Source organism: Ictidomys tridecemlineatus, chromosome 8 (genome assembly GCF_052094955.1).
Source record: "Ictidomys tridecemlineatus isolate mIctTri1 chromosome 8, mIctTri1.hap1, whole genome shotgun sequence".
In the NCBI taxonomy this organism is placed as follows: Eukaryota; Metazoa; Chordata; class Mammalia; order Rodentia; family Sciuridae; genus Ictidomys; species Ictidomys tridecemlineatus.
Window position 1 is genome coordinate 2,131,034 of NC_135484.1, and position 18,285 is coordinate 2,149,318.

At 52.7% G+C, this 18,285-nt stretch overlaps 1 protein-coding gene across 1 annotated transcript; it reads left to right on the forward strand.

Annotated features, from left to right (window-relative positions):
- The first annotated feature begins 8,430 nt into the window (after positions 1-8,430).
- On the forward strand, positions 8,431-12,805 carry Ttll2 (tubulin tyrosine ligase like 2). Its single transcript, XM_078018650.1, is given in 9 exon segments — positions 8,431-8,550; positions 10,537-10,738; positions 10,741-10,968; positions 10,971-11,084; positions 11,087-11,135; positions 11,137-11,204; positions 11,596-11,874; positions 11,877-11,931; positions 11,933-12,805. Coding segments are annotated over 9 exon segments (1,713 nt in total). The 3' UTR covers positions 12,531-12,805.
- Positions 12,806-18,285: the final 5,480 nt, after the last annotated feature.

Sequence of the window (18,285 nt, forward strand, 5' to 3'; positions counted from 1 at the left end):
CAAAGGGGGAGAAGTGGAGGCTTCCCAGTGACAGGGTTCCCTCCTGCTGCTGTACAGACCTTGGACTGCGTGATTGATTGGTAAGACGTAACTGCTCCCAGTTCTCTAGACTGGCAAGTTCAAGGTCAGAGCACTTTGTTGCTGAGTCCACACATGATGGAAGGGGAACGAGGATTGAACTGAATCCCTGCAACACTGTTCTTTTCCTTTTTTGCAAGGGGACATCAGGTGATTTTACAGAGGACCTCATACATGGCAGGCAAGTCCTATATCACTGAGGTACATACGCAGCCTTTCTTTTATTTGTTTGTTTATTGAGGAGGCTTCTGTACGTTGCTCAGGCTGGTCTTGAATCTGGGAATGTCCTGCCTCAGTGTCCCAAGTAGGTAAGCTTATAGCCTGTTGTGGTTTAGATACAAGGTATCCCCCCCAACGCCTCTGTGTTAATGCAGGAATATTTAGTGCTAAAATTATTGGGTTGTGTGTGCTGTGAATTAATCAGACCATCCATGGCTGTGGACTAACTGGGTGGTGACTGGTGGTGGGGTGAGCCTGGAGGAGGCGCGCCACTGGGCTCATTCCCTTGAAGGGTGCTTCTTCCTGTGACCCTCGGCTTGACAGAAAGAAAGTGCAGACAGAAGTGCTCCCACTCACCTTGGCAAAGATAGAGGACAAAGTCCCCCAAAGGCAGCTCACTACTTCGTCCTTCCATGTCACAGAGGAATACAAAACACTCAGCGCTCAGTGGTTCTTTCTTCCCACTCATCTCGGAATCTATAACGGAGACTCAAACAGCCCTGAATGGCCGCAGACCAGGGCGTGTTTCCTTGGAAATCTATAGTGCTACCAACTGATGGCAGCTTCTGTTAAATCACTGATGCCCAGGAAATGCCAATTTCCCTGTTAGAATTGGAAAAGTGTCCTTTTTATCTGATGATAGAATTTGCAACTGGAAATTCTGTTGATACCATCCACCTGCAGACCCTACAGGAGGCTTCTTATCAGAGGTGACCGGAGGTGGCTCATTTGCAGAAGGGCCCCTGGCTGGGGTGTTAATTCTGATGTCAGGAGACACGCAGTCTTGCTGTTCTCATGGGCACCACTTGAGTAAGTCGAGCTCTAACAGCTCTACTGCCCCCTTCCTGGCCCCGGACATTCCCTCTGTGTCATCCTGACCTGCTTGCTGCAGGCTCCAGCCACCGCACGTTGCTCACTACCCTTCCAGCAGTCCAGAGTGCCCATTCCAACCTACAAGTGTCCACTCATGTACATGCCGCTGCTTCCAGCTGTGCCAGCCTGGGGACTCCGGGGACGCTGACCGCGAATCCGAGCTTGGTCACCTGGTTAGAGCAGGGAAGGCATTCCAGTTCTGGTGAGTCATATTTCAAACCTCGTCCCCTGGGCCTGGTGGGTGATATGGCTTTTTTCTCTCAGGTACCTGCGTGTGAGTCTTTGTCGTCACTTGAGGACAGGACAGAGGCACAGGAAGTGGGGACGATTCCACTCACTGGCCCAGGGTTTCCTAGGACTTTGCCCAACTTCTAGATCTAAGCACCATAGTGCGTGGACCTCTGGACCCTGTGGGGAAGGCAGTGAGGTACGTGCTCTGAGCAGCCCAGGAGCTGGGGTGGACTCATGCCATCACCGTGGCCATTCTTTAGGTCCACACACTTGAATGTGGAGAGCCCCAGGGTGTGTCCCTTTACTCCACAGTGAGTGTCTGTGAGCAAACTTTGCTTACACAGAATGATGATTACTTATTCCGGAAGCCCAGCTGCTTGTGTGGGATGAATATTAAGATTCCACTAAGGCAAAGCAAAGGGACACCACAGGGAGACCAGGCCTCTCTGCAGCGGAGCCTGCAGGTGTCTCCTGGCCCACCGTCGGAGGCCTTGGGTGCTAGATGCCATCAGGTGGCTATGTGGAGAGGAGAGAGGCCCTGGGCGCAGGCATGAGGGAGCAGTGGCCTCCCTGGGGCCCGCCTGCAGGCCCTGCTGCCAGTCTCCTCCCTTTGTGAGGCAGCAAGCAGACTTGTGCGGCCCGCCACTGCAGCCTGACCACACCGCAAGTGTGTCGTGACCCACGACGTCACAAGCAGTGCTTGTGGGGGCTGTTCCTGCACCTCTGCACCAGGCGGGCAGAGAAAGAGGGCTACAGAGTGGCAGCCAGAACAGGCACGGCCCTGAGTGCCCTAGAGCCCAGCACAGGAAGGGTGAGTGCGCCCAGCCAGCGCTTCCTGTGGGAGACAGAGGCTGTCTGTGTCTCACATGTCACTGCTCGGGGAGGGAGACAGATGACCATTCCAACCTCCTGCTCGAGGGCGACCCTGCTCCCAAGCTGGCTTCCCCACCCGGAGAGCAGTCGCACAGCCACTGATCATTCCTGTCGTTGAAGACAGAGGACTGCCAGGTTGTGATGGACCGTGCTGAGCAGTGCAACTCACAGTCCTGTGCACAGGGTCATGTTCACGGCGAGGTGGCCTGAGGCTGCTTCTAGCTCTGCATCCCGCCTGGAATGGAGGCTATTCATAGAAAGAAATCAAGGAGCCGTGAATCCTCAGAGACATGGAGACGGAGGCTATAGACAGTGAATCCAGGAATTCTGAATAAAGGCTGGGGAGGTTGGGGGATTCCTGAGAGTGGAGTCTCTGGGCAGGGTGCACCTTTCCTTCACTTTGGCCCATGCTAGGCGGGAGCCACGGTGGTGCTCAGATACGCTGCCCGAGGTTCTCTAGAGAAGTCGCTCCTCCACCTTGTCACAGCTTTACAGCATCTGGTATCAGGGTTACCTAGAAGGGCCTCTCTCTCTGTCCTCAAAGTATTTCCTCTGTCAGCACATGGCTTTTAATTGCACAGTTTTTAAAGCTTAATATAAACAAAAAGAGTGGACTCCCAGTTCTCTCTGAGGGCTGCTTTGGAGGGAAGAGTGCGAGAACCAGGAGCTGCTTGGTCACCAGTGTCCAGTCCTTCCCCACGGCCCTCATTCCCCACTCATCTTCCAGGAAAACTCGTGTGCCTGCAGGCATGTCTGGATTGGACGCCCCAGCGGATGGAATACCTTGCTTTCCCAGGAGGGAGGACCCTCCCATTTCTCAGCCAGGAGGGTTTGCAGCCAGGGCTGCACCAGACTCAGAGAGTTCGTGAAGCCCATGATTATGAAATGACCTAATAATGCATCTGAAAATGGCTCCGGAAGCACCAGGAGCTGCTCTTTAGACCCGTCTGTGCTCGCATTCCATCGTTTGGGTTAAAGCCGGGGCAGACTCACCCTTTGAGGTGTCAGGCGGCTGGCAGCACATGGCAGGAGGCAGGCTTCTACTTGCTCTGGTCTGTGTGGGCTGAATTAGATGGTGGTGCAGTACCTAAGTGGGGGTTGGTATTTTCCTTGAGATGAGAATCTGGCCTTACTAACTTCCCACGGGTGACCTTTGGAGTAGAGCTCGTCGTGCACAGCAGGATGCACCACCTTGTCTGCTGTCAGGAGTTGCAGGCCACTGCTCTCTGGGTGCCCAGTGTGGCTGACATCTTGGTGCTTGGTGCTGTGACCTCGCAGGCTGAGTGAGGCTCCTGGGGGCCTTCCCTGACAGAGTGCTGTGTGTGCCCATCTCCCTTCTGGTGTGGGCCTTGGGGATGGATCCATGTGCTCTGGTTTCCTTCCTGGTCCTAAGAGGATGGGCTGCTGCCCTCTGCAGGAAGTGCCCACCCCCCCCATTGCTCTGCTCACTGTCACTCTGGCGATCCTCCCTCTGGGGCACCAGTGAAGCAGGGCCAGGCACTGTGCCAGGCTCGGCTCCTACCCTGAAGGGCCTGGCTTGCACTTTGTAAATGTCCACAGGGGTCAGAAGAGGGCAAAGTCGTACTCAAGCCTTCCTGCAAAGATATGCCTGTAAAGTCTTCCCAGTGAGCAGTACTTGTCAAGAGCAGGCCATTCAGTCAGGACAAGCCCAAGGACAAAACTCTACCCATGGTGTCCTCCGTCAGGCCACGGAGGAAGACAAGTTATGAGGAGATTTTCCATGGATAGCAGTGCTCACACCACAGCCCACACCACAGCTCATGCCGGGGCCCCACCATGCCCACACCATGACTCACACCCTGGACCACACCATGGCCCACACCACAGACACCACAACTCACACCAAAGCAGCCCACACTTGTTCACCCCACACCCAAACCAAGGCTCATACCATCACTCACACTACAAATCAACCATACCCACACCATACCCCAGCTCACACCAAGGCTCACACCACAGCCCTCACCATACTTGACCACAATTCACACCATGGCGGTCCATACTTGTTCACCCCACACCCATACCATGGCTCATACCATCAGTCACACTACAGATCTACCATACCCACACCATACTCCAGCTCACACCAAGGCTCACACCACAGCCCTCACCATACTTGACCACAATTCACACCATGGCAGTCCACACTGGTTCACCCCACACCCATACCATGGCTCATACCATCACTCACACTACAAATCAACCATACCCACACCATACCCCAGCTCACACCAAGGCTCACACCACAGCCCTCATCATACTTGACCACAATTCACACCAAGGCAGCCCACACTTGTTCACCCCACACCCAAACCAAGGCTCATACCATCACTCACACTAATCAACCATACCCACACCATACCCCAGCTCACACCAAGGCTCACACCACAGCCCTCACCATATTTGACCACAATTCACACCATGGCGGTCCACACTGGTTCACCCCACACCCATACCATGGCTCATACCATCACTCACACTACAGATCTACCATACCCACACCATACCCCAGCTCACACCACAGCCCTCACCATACTTACACCACAACTCACGCCATGGTGGCCCACACTGGTTCACCCCACACCCACACCATGCCCACACCATCAATCACACTACAGGTCAGCCATGCCCACACCATGTCTACACCAAGGCTCACGCCATGGTGGCCCACACTGGTTCACCCCACACCCATACCATGGCTCATACCATCACTCACACTACAGATCAACCATACCCACACCATACCCCAGCTCACACCAAGGCTCACACCACAGCCCTCACCATACTTGACCACAATTCACACCATGGTGGTCCACACTTGTTCACCGCACACCCATACCATGGCTCATACCATCACTCACACTACAGATCTACCATACCCACACCATACCCCAGCTCACACCACAGCCCTCACCATACTTAACCACAATTCACACCATGGTGGCCCACACTGGTTCACCCCACACCCATACCAGCTCATACCATCACTCACACTACAGGTCAACCATGCCGTGGCCCACACCATGACTCACACCCTGGCTCATATGCTGGCTCACGCCAGGCACACACCATGCTCACACCACAACTCACGCCATGGTGGCCCACACTGGTTCACCCCACACCCACACCATGGCCCACACCATCACTCACACTACAGGTCAGCCATGCCTACACCATGTCTATACCAAGGCTCACGCCATGGCAGCCCACACTGTGGTTCACCCCATGCCCACTCCATGGCTCTCCACACAGCCAAAGACAGTCCCTGATCTCTCCCATCTTGGCAGTGGCCTCATAGTGCGACCCTCTGCCTTTAAGCACTACACATGGTGCCCCCAGTCTTCCATGTACTTTTCTTAAACATATTTTTCTGTGATCAGCATCTCCAAGTCTGAGAAAGGCAGGATGAAAGAGACTGGAGGTAGCTCCAAAGGAGCTTTTACCAAAAAAAAAAAAAAAAAAAAAAAAAAACCTAACTTCTTGTTGGTCTCTCGGTGGCACGGTACTGGGAAAGCGGATACTTAGTTGAAACAGAATCCACGGCCAGCACCTGTAAACACTCAGTCTTGTTGTGCTGTACACTTCTCCCCTAGTGGGAAGCACCAGCTGATTTTATGGAGAGGGGAGCCTGGGTTTTCAGACTTGCACAGCCTCGGAAGGCCACCCCATACCCACAGTCCAGGGTGGACCACGGGGCTCATGCTGTAGGATGCTACTCTTTTTAAAAAGAGACTCTGATATGTTCAGTCTCAAGGCTGAAAAGAAGGGGGAGATGCCAGAATTGGACAATGTTTAGTTGGTCTTCCTGATTTACCCAAAGCTCACTCGTGAGGCAGTGTAGGAGTGTTCAGAGGGGAAATGACTGATTATGAGAGTCGTAACAAAAAGTGGATTAATCCACTGGATGGTAGAGGTCGGTCACTGGGAGCATGGTTTTGGGTGTACTTTTTGTCCCTGGTGAGTGGCATTCTCTCTACTTCCTGGATGTCGCGTCCTGAGCTGCTTTCCTTTGTCACGCCCTTCCTCCATGAAGTTCTGCTTCCCCTCCGATCCAGACTGAGACCTCTAAAACTGGGGGCCCAACAGCCTCTTCTCCTCTATGTCATCCTGATCAAGTATTTTGGTCACAGTGACAACAGCCTAAAACAGGAACTGGGACCAGAAGCGGGCTGCTGCGGTAACTAACCCGGCCGTGTGGCCCAGAAGCACTGGGAACTAGTCTGAGAGAGGAGCTGGGGAAGGTTGGAGATTCGGGCTGGAGAAGACTTGGAGAGACCGACAGGAATCCTGGTGGGCGCTCAGAAGACTAGGATGCTGATAGGCTGCAGACTAGGGGAGGACCGGTCTCCTGAGGTTGGAAATTGGACCAGAGGCCATTTGTGTTATATTACAGCAAAGAAGTTGTCCACATTTACCCCATTTTCTGGGCCTTTCTGAATTCTAAGGCGATGGGCTAATTAATCTGGCAGAGGACAGTTCAAGGCAGCCCATCACTCAGGCAGCAGTGTGGACATTGCCAGTGGCTTTTAGCCAAGTCACCGTGATAATCAAGAGCAGAAAGATTGGAAAACTGATAGTTTGGCCAGAAAAATGGGTATAAGACTGGGGCCAAGGAAAGAGTTGTTGTTGACACAATTACAGCCACTGAAGAGATCTAGTGCTTTACACAGTGACAATCGGAAGAATGGCTTGAGGGCACCTCAGAAATTGGCAAGACCATACCTATCTCAGGCTCAAGGGTATATGTTACCATTAATGGACTGAGACTTCTGAGTGAAAAAAACCAAAATGTAAAAAATTCCTTTGAGAAGAGACCATAGGGGTGTTATAGTTAAAGCTTCGTCCCAGGGTTTCATAAACGGACTTCCAGACCACTCACGCATAATCCAATCAAGCCTTTATTGAATCACACGGGTGGCGGCTGACCAGAACATAAAGCTGTTCCCCTGATCAGCCCCGAACAATTGCAAGGGCACTCCTTATAAACCGAAAACCACAAAAGGGATGTTTGGGGGTTCTAGCCAATGCAAGCCAGCCAGGTTACAGAAGCGGGACAGTGCAGTCAAGCGGAGGGAAGCCTAACCAATCACAGTTAGCCCAGTCACCCCAGTTACAGAAACAGAGCCCCATTACCCTAGTTACAGAAACAATGCCCCATCAGGTAATTCCGTGTTCTTAAGGGTTTCTATAGCAAATGGAAAAGAATATCTTGCCCCAGTCATGACTCTTCTACTTGACATGGTTGTGTCACAGGATGAAGTCATAAAACAAAATGGAGTCACTTTTGTTTTTACTATCACAGGGGTGCTCTTCTTACAGAGGGGGACCAGGAAGTTCTTTCCTTATGCTTAGCCCCCAGACACTCAGAGGCGGCTGCAACCAGGGTCCCTGGAGGCTTGACTCCTGCTAAAGATGGCCATGCACCTTCACGCCCACCACATGGAGTGATTCAGCAATGCAGGATGCTGGTTCAGGGGATCCTGGAGACTTCCACTGAGATTTTGAAGGATGGCCCAGGAGACCAGGGGTAGCAGGGCCAGAGTCCTTGTGGGCTGCCCCTGAGAGGGCAATGTGTGGAGATGTCCAAAGGAAGCTATGGTGGACACCACTGAGCCTAACCAATGCCAGTGACAGGGAACGCCAAGTAGGGACAAGTCAGGAGAGTCACCCAGGCACAACCAGCGAGGCCACAGGAACAGAGCCTCACAGCCCTTTGGAGAAACCTCACAGTGCCATGTGCCCAGATGCTGGGTGGGGCTACAGGAGCTGTTTGTCCAGCTGGATTTGGTCTTGTTTCTATCCCATTCCTTCCTTCTATGCCCCCTTTTCCTTGTGGAATGGAAATGTTCCTTCTGTGCCATTATATATCAGATATATGTGAGTTACATATTAGGTATATGTGAGTGACATATGAGATATATGTGAGTGACAGATAGATATATAAGTTACATATTAGATATATGTGAGTGACATATTAGATATATGTGAGTTTCATATTAGATATATGTGAGTGACATATTAGGTATATGTGAGTGACATATTAGATATATGTAACGTGCTTTTGATCTTCATGGGGGAAACATCCATGAGTTTGCCTTGAGTCTCAGAGAGACTTTGGATTTAGATTTGGGGGCAATGCTGGACCTGTTGAGACCAGGGGGGCTCTTGGAAATGGACAAGTACATTTTGCATTGTGAGACGGGCATGAACTTTGGGGGCCAGTTTGGATATGAGGTGTCCCTCAGAAGCCCAAGAGTGGGAAAATGCAGTGCGTTCAGAGGTGACGTGAGCAGATGCGTGCCGTGCTGTACCTGGTGAGCCGGTCACTTGAACAGATGAAGCAGGTGCCAGGGCAGGCAGGTGAGGCTGGCTGAAGGAAAGAAGTCTCAGGGGCGTGGATTTGGTTCTTATTTTTCCCTGATGAGAGGCGCTCTCTCTGCTTCTGGCTGTCATGTCCTAAATTGCTTCCCCACCACCCCTTTCTGCTGAGCTGTTCTGCCCCGCCAGCCAGCGTGGACCGACGTCTGACCCTGTGAGCCCTAGAGACAGCCCTTCCTCTATGTTGTTCTTGGCGGGGATTTTGGTCACAGTGACGGAAAGCTGACTGAACACTTGGCCTATTTCTTGGAAACAGAAATAGAAGCATGGGGTGGGGGGTTGCTGGGAATGAAGCCCAGGACATGAGCTACATCCAGCGAGAGAAGCATTCCTAACTGTGCTTACTGCAGTGTTGACAGATCCTGATTCTGGACCTCCCCTGTATACTCCCATACCACACACACAACACACATGCACACACCACATATATACCACACTCTCTCACATAAACACACTTTGCTTAAGATACTAGCTAACACCATTGAACACCTTTTGGAAACATGAGTACAAACTGTGAAGACTGAATTTTTCAACGAGCACAACAGAGTCATCAATTCCGTATGTCTCTCATCAAAGAAGTAGCCCTGAAAGGGCCCTTGATTTTGTCAATGCTGCTCTGTTCACAGACCTGGAGCCCACAGCCCAGGCCACTGCCCTCAGCACACAGAGCAGCTGACCTCCACCTGGAAAGCGTCCTCGAATCCCTCCCTGACGAAGTCTTCTGATTTCAAAGCTGGAGAAAAAGATGGGTAAGCAGCTGGATTCTTCCTCCCTCCCTCCCACCTTCCCCATCATAACCCGCTTCACTGAAAGTACAATGTCCATCAAATGCACTTCTTTGGATCAGCCTAGAACACGCAGACATTCTGTGTCCACCCAGGAAGGCACCTGTGTCACCGTGCGGTCACTTTGCCTGGATGATGCTAACACCATCAGAGAAGCAGATCGTGTGTCCTGGTGGAGTTGGACGGCATGCTGCCTCAGGCCTCTGGGAGGTGTGCTCTTCCCCAGAGATGCCACACCTCTTCCCACGTCTCCAGGTCACGACAAGATGCTGTGTTCCGTAGTCAGGCACAATTTGCTCAAAAATGACCCTGTTTTCCATCTCTGAACCTCAGATCAAAACATCAAATCTGCATTTTTCGTTTACCTTTCAAAGAGTAAGGGCATAATCTTCACATTCGTATTGTTTTTGCTAGTGGGCTTTTAAAACTCACGTTATCACAATTGACCACTTACATGACTGGCCCAGCCTCTGCCTCTGAAGCGTGTCCAGTGGACCCAGGGTGCTCACATGCTGGCCTGGGGAGCCCTGCTGCAGAGGGCTCTTTCATCCCAGAGCTGCTCAGGTCGGAAGACATCAGGGCATTAAGCTTCTTTTAACCCTCTGGAATCTACCTGACTATAAGAGTGTTGCATCTGTTTTTTGTAAGTAATTTCACTCACTTTTTAGGCCAAGGGGATTCACCATGGTTGTGGGTCTAAATGACCATTTACCCTCAATGCTTCGACAGGGGCTGGGGCTGTTGTCCAGTGAATGGCAGAGAGTGCCTGCCTAGTGAGTGTGAGGCTCTGGGTTCAAACCCAGGACAGACAATCAGAAAGAGTTCTGATGTGTAACTGTGAACTGTGTGATTTTAAACATGCCATTGGCGACGTAATATGTTGGTGAATAGAGAAAAGGTGCGGTGGGGAAGAGATGGGTTTGCTCTCTTAGGGCACCTGCTGGAGAAGTGCTACCCAGCCAGGCTGGGGTGGGAGGGGGAGCAGTTGGAGTGTCAGGTACCGTCCTTCTTTGAAGCTTCTGCTAGCTCTGACCCCTGGGCCCACTCCTCTAACACTCTTTCGATGATCAATTCTTAGGAACGAAACCCTTCTTTTAAGACAGAAGATGAAACTCCAGGGGCCACCCTGAAGCCACTGGTGTTCCATGTGGACGAGACCACCCCAGAAGTAGTGCAGAACGTCCTGCTGGAGCACAGTGGGTGGGGATTTGACGAGCAGGAGCAGAATGTTGAAGACTGGAATCTGTACTGGAGGACTTCCTCTTTTCGAATGATTGCGCACTCAATGTCAAGCCATGGCAGCAACTCAGCCTCCACCCAGGGATGACCAAGCTCACCAGGAAGGACTGTCTGGCCAAGCACCTGCAGCACATGCAGAGGATGTATGGCACCACCCTCTACGAGTTCATGCCCCAGACGTTGTCATGCCCAACGACTACACCAAGTCAGAGTGAGTACTTCAAGGAGAAGCAAATGCTGGACACCAAGCACGGCCATTGGATATGCAAGCCCCAGAACCATCTCGTGGGAGGGGGATAATAATTGTCAGTGACATTAAAGACCTAATCTTTAGTGATACATATATAGTACGGAAATATATCTGCAACCCTTTACTTGTCGGTAGGTATAATGTGACCTCCGCCTCTAGGTCTGTGTCACCGGCTTTAAGCCTTTGACCAATTGTGTATCAGGAAGGGTTAGTATGGTTTGCTACAGAAAAGTTGGACCTCCATAATTTGAAAAACTGCTATTGAGAGCCACAGCCGAGAGGGGCCCCAGCAAACTTCCAGCTGCCAGCAAACTTCCAGCTGCCGGCTGATGATTGGCTCACAGCAGCCCCAGCAAACTTCTAGCTGCCAACTGATTGGCTCCTCTGCGGTGATGCTCATTGGGCTGTTTCTCCGCCCTTTCAGACCACGGAGCTGCTCATTGGGGGACTTTTTTTGGCTCTGCCCACGCGACCCAGCCAATTGGCCTCAAGAGCAGGAGGAGTGGGGGAGGTGGAGAGGCTTGTGGGAAGCAGGTGGTGGCAGTTGGGCTCTGAGGGTTATTCCTGAGGAGCTGTGTGATGCGGTGTGTGTTCTAAAAATAAAGTTTGTTTCTTTTGACAAGTGGCTCCTGAATTGTGCCCAGCCAGACTGTGGCATTTACTATGCACATTTGACCAACAGCAGCATCATTAAATCTGGAGTCTCCTGTGAGAAGATCAAGGAAGTAGTCGGTCACGGTTGCAAGTGGACCCTCAGCAGGTTCTTCTCCTACCTTCTCAATGGGGATGTGGACGACCTGCTTCTGTGGCAGAAGATCAACAATGTGGTCATCCTCACTGTCCTCGCCACGGTCCCGTCAGTCCCCTTCTCTGCCAACTGCTTCGAGCTCTTCGGGTTTGATATCTTGATTGATGACAACCTGAAACGTGACTCTTGGAAGTGAACCACAGCCCCACCTTGTCCTTAGACTGCCCGACAGATGTGTGAAGAGGAAACTCATCCAGACGTCATGGAACTGATTTGCTTCAATGGCCTGAGGGCCGAGGGGAGGGAGTGCCGGAGGGCGGAGAGTGGGAGCCCCAACCTCCTATTTTCCAGGAGTGACAAGCGTGGGCTCAGCGGTTCTCACGGTCACCTTCCTTACGAGTCCCTCCTGCGACTCACTGGCAGGATGCACAGTTAGAGCGGCCCTGCCAAGGAAGGCTGTGAGGACCTGTCCTGTCCCACGCGCCCTCCACAGCTGAGAGAGACGACACCTGGGCAGAAGGACCTCCTCCTGGCCACCAGAGAGGCGCCCAGAACCAAGCCCAGCTCCAGGGCAGGCACCCCCAGGCAAGGCGCTCATCCCCTGCGTGTCCCCATCCCCTACATGTCCCCCATTCAGTCACATCCCTGCAACACCAGGAGCGCCCCAGCAGCCCAGTCGAAGGCAGGAGCCAGACCCCACGCAGGGAACTTTGTGCTCGTTTTTCCTTTCAATGAAGCTACTTTGGGAGCCTCCGGGAATGGACCGAGTGTCAAGAGGACCACCCAGGCGCTGCAGAAGCTGGCAGACAAGCAGCAGCCCACGTGCAGGAAGTAAAGCCGAGTGACATGGATTCCTGACCCCAGGAGAGCCACAGGCCCGCCCCTGTGCCCCCAGCATAGCAGCACGCGGTCTTACCCCGGGGCCAGAAAGGTGGCCGCAGGTAGAGCGTAACCTGTCCATGCGGAGATTGAATTTCTGTCCCGCATTCACCTGCTCAGATTTCTTGGAAGAACCTCACCCAGCCCCTTCCTTGTCTGTGGGTAGACTTTATTGCAATTGTGTGGTGATTTTTTAAACAGGAGAAAAAGACTATTAAATCTTAAAACCCAGGAATTCACTTTTTTAAAAATATTTTTTCAGTTGTAAGTGGGCACGATACCTTTATTTTATTTATGTATATGAGGTGCTGAGGATCGAACCCAGGGCCTCACACGTGCTAGGGGAGCGTCTACCGCTGAGCCACAGAGTAGCCCCACGTTTCATTTTTAATGGACTATTTTTCATCAGAATTATTTTGTCAACCTAGTGGTCAAATAGGTGTGGGGAGTGAACTACTGTGAGTCAAATGGCTTGTTTAGGGGTGCTGTGCCTTGAACCAGACCTGGGGGCAGGAAGCCCCCGGGGCATCTGCAGCCATGTTCAAGTGGCCCTCTTGGCAGGCGTGTCACAGGTCCCCACCCAGCACATGATGACAGGACCTTCCCCACCTTTCGTGACAGTTGAAAAGACCCTCAAGAGTCCTAAGACGGAAGGTGCGGGAGGGTCACTAGACCCTGTGCTGGACAGCTGAGGGCCATGGCCACATAGTGCACGATCCCTCTGAAACAGTACCAGGTGGAGAGGCCTCGGAGAGCAGCTGGAGGCTTCCAGGGACCAAGGGCCGGGGACAGGAACGGCTGCCGGGGTGGGAGGGCAGAAGGCTTCCCTCTGGGTGATGGAATGTTCCAGAACCAGGCAGCTGCACCACACTGGAGTGCACTAAATGTCACTAATGGTAAGTTTTATGTCGTGTGTTTTTTACCACAATAAAAAGAGCTAAAGGGAAGAAAAAGGGTCAGCAAGGTGGCAGAACAGGAGGTCCCCACAGGTGTTCCCACAACAATGCTCTTGCAGCCAGCCATGGACACGGGTGCCTCTGTGAGAGCCTTGGGGTTCAGATGGGAGCCCATGAGGCTCTGGAGGAGCCAAGACCCAGGAGGGTCATCTCAAGAGGCAGAGCCACGCTTGGGCAGACCTGTTCACTGCTGCCCAGCTCCAGACCAGAAACTGTCCTGCCCCCAGAGGGCACCGCTGTATTGGCCTTGGGCCTGCTGCCAAAGCCGACCGCCAGGGAAGCTGTCAGCTTAAATGGCTTGTAGGATGTTTTCTGTCAGCCTCAGCAACCACGAAGACGGCACCCAGGGCAGACGCGCAAAAGACCAGGAGAAGGGACCAGGCACACTGTGGCAGAAACAGAACCAATCTCAAAGGGAGGCGCCACGGTGGGGGGCAGAAATGAGAAGTTCAGTCAGCAAGGAATCGACAATGCTAAGTGAGTAACGGTCGAGAGTTGTCTCGGGTGTAAGGGCCTCATGATTCCCAGTCAAAAGACACAGAAAGAATCAACAAATAAAACAAGATGGGAAGGTCCAACAATGTGCCCTCGGACAGACTCTGTTTGGCCTCAGGGCACACACATGAAAGTGGTGAGACGGAAAAAGATCTGCTAGGAAAATGGCAGCCACGAGCAGGACTGGCATCTCGGCTTGTTTTCTGTGGCTGTAACAGAATACCTGAGACTGAGTCATTCACAGAGAAAAGAGGCTTGTTTGGGCTCATGGTTCTGGAGGCTGGGAAGTCCAAGAGCATGGAACTAGCACCTCCTCAACTCTCTGGTGGGGGTCCCATGCTGCTTTCCAACCACAGAAGAAAGTGGAGGGCGGGGAGACCACAGGAAAGGAAAGGGGCGGTCCCTGTAGCAGAGCCCTGCGCCATGGGGGTGCTCTCCCCACACTTGAACACCCGCTGGGCCACCCGACGCCTCCCGCAGGCCCCTCCCAACAACAGTGGGCCACAGCAAAACTCAGGGGACAGTTGACAATGTCTCCAGACAATGACAACAGAGACCGTGCACCAAGACTTAGAGGAACAGCAAAGGAGGTCCCCAGGAAGACGCTCAGAGAACAGAGTCGGACGCCCAAGAGAGGAGTCCAGAGCGCTCTGCCCCCAGGGAGCAGAAGAGCCCCAGCCAAGGCCAGAGGAGGGGGACGCGCAACCTGCAGACCAGGCTCTCGCTGTCCGGGGTGTAAGGGTCTCTCCACTCTGCAGGCTCTCCTCACCTTCCTGACTGCTCCTGTGCTGCAAGGACCTTTTTGGCTGACACCATCCCATTTACTGATTCTTGGTTTTCCTTCCTGCACTTCAGGAGTCTTGTGGAGGAAGTCGGCTCCTAAGCCAACCTGAGGGGGAGCTGGGCCTGCATTTTCTTCTAGTAGGTGCAGGGTCTCTGGTCTCATTCCTAGGTCCTCCATCCACTTTGAGTTGAGTTGGGGGCAGGGTAAGAGGTAGGCGTTCAGTTTCGTTCTGCTACGTATGAATTTCCGGTTTTCCCAGCACCTTGTTGAAGAGGCTGACCTCATGTGTGGAGATGACCTAGTCCTTTCCCAGGCCATACGTGGTCCAAAGTCTCACAACGCTGGCAGGACATGCTCTCATCAGCCACTGGATCCTGGATGGCACACCCAGTCCCTGGAGTGTGCTCAGGGGTTAGGTGTTGAGAGCCATCATGGACTGTGTGTGGACCAGTGCGCAGGAGAATCGGGTATCTGGGAACTTCCAGCAGCCATCCAGCTGGTCAGACTGCCCAGATGCATGTGACTTTGGCTCTGCGAGGTCCCACACTGCACTGGAGATGGGAGGCCTGCTGTAGCCACACACACCAGCCTCTCAGAGATGGGTGTACCCTGCCAAGATGCCAATCAACTGGCTGACTGCAAGACCACCCTGAAACCATATCCCTGCCTTTGATGCTCTCCCTTCAATAAAGAACAGGAGCCATTTTTTAACTGTTCTGTTCCAGGTTCACTAGGAAGATCTACCAGGTGCTCCCTTAAACTACAATTCTGACTTTGTCTTTCATTTCTTCACTAATTACTTCAGACTTTATTTTCTCAGGTGGCTTATCCTTTCCCACAATATGAGGGAAGATATGAGGTGTGCAAATGTACTTCTTACTGTGCTGTTTTCAGTTGATGAAGGCTTTGGGGGATGGACCCCATCAGTGGAGGAGAATCCATAATAGTGACTACAGTTGATTTCAATCTCTACTCACCTGGTTCCAAATGTGTATCTCATTCCTCACCTCTAGAAGGGAATTATTAAAATTAAAAGCTGCCTTCTAGATAAATAACCTACCGTACACCTGTTTTAAGGGTGCTCAGGTAGTAAAATTCAGGTGAGCATCACGGTGCCAGCCGGGAATGATTAGGAGAACCTGGGCTCCCGCACAGAACCTGAGAGCCTCCTCTCCAAGACCATAAAAATCACGGTGGTTACTGTATCAGGGTTCTCTAAGGAACAGAATGGCAGGAAGTATACTTATAAAAAGGGGATTTATGATGTGACCAGAGGCTGGACAGTCCACAGTGGCCGTCTGCAGTCTGGACAGCTGGGAGAACCAGAAGCTGCGCAGTCCGAGAGGCTGAGGCCCCAGAACAAGCGGAATCGACGGTGCTGCTCTGGTCTGGGACCGAAGGCTTCTGGAGAATCACGGGCAGAGCCGCTTTGGAAGAGTGAAGAGGCCAGAGTCCCACGTCCTCCGGCGATGGCAGCAGCAATCAAGAAGCCATTCAGGAAGAACAGAGCTTGCTTCTGCTGATGCCTCCTTGTTCTTCCAACTGCTCCTCCATCCAAGCCATCATCCTATTGGACGGTGCTGCCCCCTCTTGGGAGGGTCTCCATTTCAGGTGGCTGACCCACATGCCCATCCTTCCTAGACACACCCGTAAGCCTCTTAATCATCAGCGTCTATTAACCAATCAAACTGGCAATTCAAATTGACCACTCTAGTTAAAAAAACTGTCTTTCACTTTTGCAGAGAACTTACCCTGACCCTAATGATTTAAAACATATTTGCTAGAATCCTACTTCCCCTTATGTGTTGAAGGGTCAAAAATTTCAGTTATGATAGTTTAGCCAAATATGCATAAGGAAGAGAAGCAATGACAGAATTCCACATCAAGTATTCCGTGTGTCATATTCCATGTGTTCCAAATTTGAAGGCAAATTCCAAACCCTCCATGGTAAGGAAGGATCTGTGCAATTAGGGGAGATGAGGTTGAGAGGACCATGGAAATGGGAAGAGGAGACGTGAGGAGAAACGTGACGGGGGTTCGGAGATGTTGAGTGACACTGAGGTCCAGGCAGGGGCCAGCCACATTAAGAAGCAAACAAAATGAAATCAGGTCAGAGGAGACCATGAAAGCAGGTCCTAGTCTGGTCTTTTCCTTCTCCAGTTAGGCCTGTCGGTCAGCTGTCACCGTGACACAATGCCTGAGAACATTTTAAAAGGAGGAAAGATTAGTTTGACTCCCGGTGTCAGAGGGCTCAGTCCGCGGTCACTTGTTACGTTGCTTTGGGCTGAGGCAGAACATGATGGTGAAGGGCACGAGGTGAAGCTGAGCTTCTCCCCCACGGTGACCAGAAAGCAGGGGGGCAAGGGACACGCCCCAGTGACCTACGACTTCCAAAAGGGCCCCACCTCCCGAAGTGTCTGCCACATTCACTAGCACTCAGCTGGGGACAAAGTCTCCGACACAGGAGCCCTTGGTGACGTTCCAGGCCGTGACACTAAGCCGTGATTTTGGAAATCAGTTTCTTTTGCCTGGTGGCCACTTAGCGCTGGAAGCTGGAATTCACACTCAAATCACAGAAACGGGCAGCCAGCCCTCCCTTCAGCCCTCGTCAGGAGTGCCACACGTCTCAGCTGCCCTGTGGAACACCCCGACTTTCTGGCTCAGTGGCAGGGCCGTTTTGGGTGGCTTACACCAGTTTCTACTTGAATCTTTGCGATATTTACATGGTATTTAGGAAAGTACAAAGCTGTGCCAGTTTTTTAAAGGTGCGAGTTACATTTACCTTCCCCCGGCAGAATGATCATGTGTGGAAACAATGCCAGAGGTCCTGTCTCCACTGGGGACAGCATGTCCTGGCCACACTGCAGCCTGCAGGGCCGCTGAGCTGAGGCTTCCCTCTGATTCCCCAGTGCTATGCCAGCTCAACGTGGCCACTCGGCCCAGAGCCCTCCTGCTGGGAACGTGGTCGTGACCCACGGCACAGGAGAAGAGAGCTCAGGGGAAGCATAGGACAGGTGGGATCCCCAGAGAGGCCCAGCCCACTGCCAGGAAGGGCCCAGCCTGCTCAGCAGGAAGATGGTCTCCCCTCCTCCACGCAGCAGGGGACCTCCCAGGGACCCTCGCTCAGGGAGACTGTTGCTGAGCACACTCTTTCATCCTGGTGCCGCAGCAGCCAGAAGACACCCCCACAGGATGTCCAAGGTGTGGTCCCTGGCCCTGTGGCCATGTCCCCTTGCTGCAGGCTGCACGGCCGGGGCCGCGTGAGCCTTAGCTCTGCTCCTGCCGCTGCTGCTGTTTTCACCTGCCGCCTTCCTGCTGGGCGCTTCCGCGCGGTCGCTGTCAGTGCACGCTGGCTTGCGATCCTGCAACCCTTAAGAGGCCTTGTGAGTCCCCCTAACAAGCCGGTCCACACACGTGTGTCTCTACCGGACACAGGGGGCTCCACTTCCCCCGGAACACCCTCCTACCATCCTTCC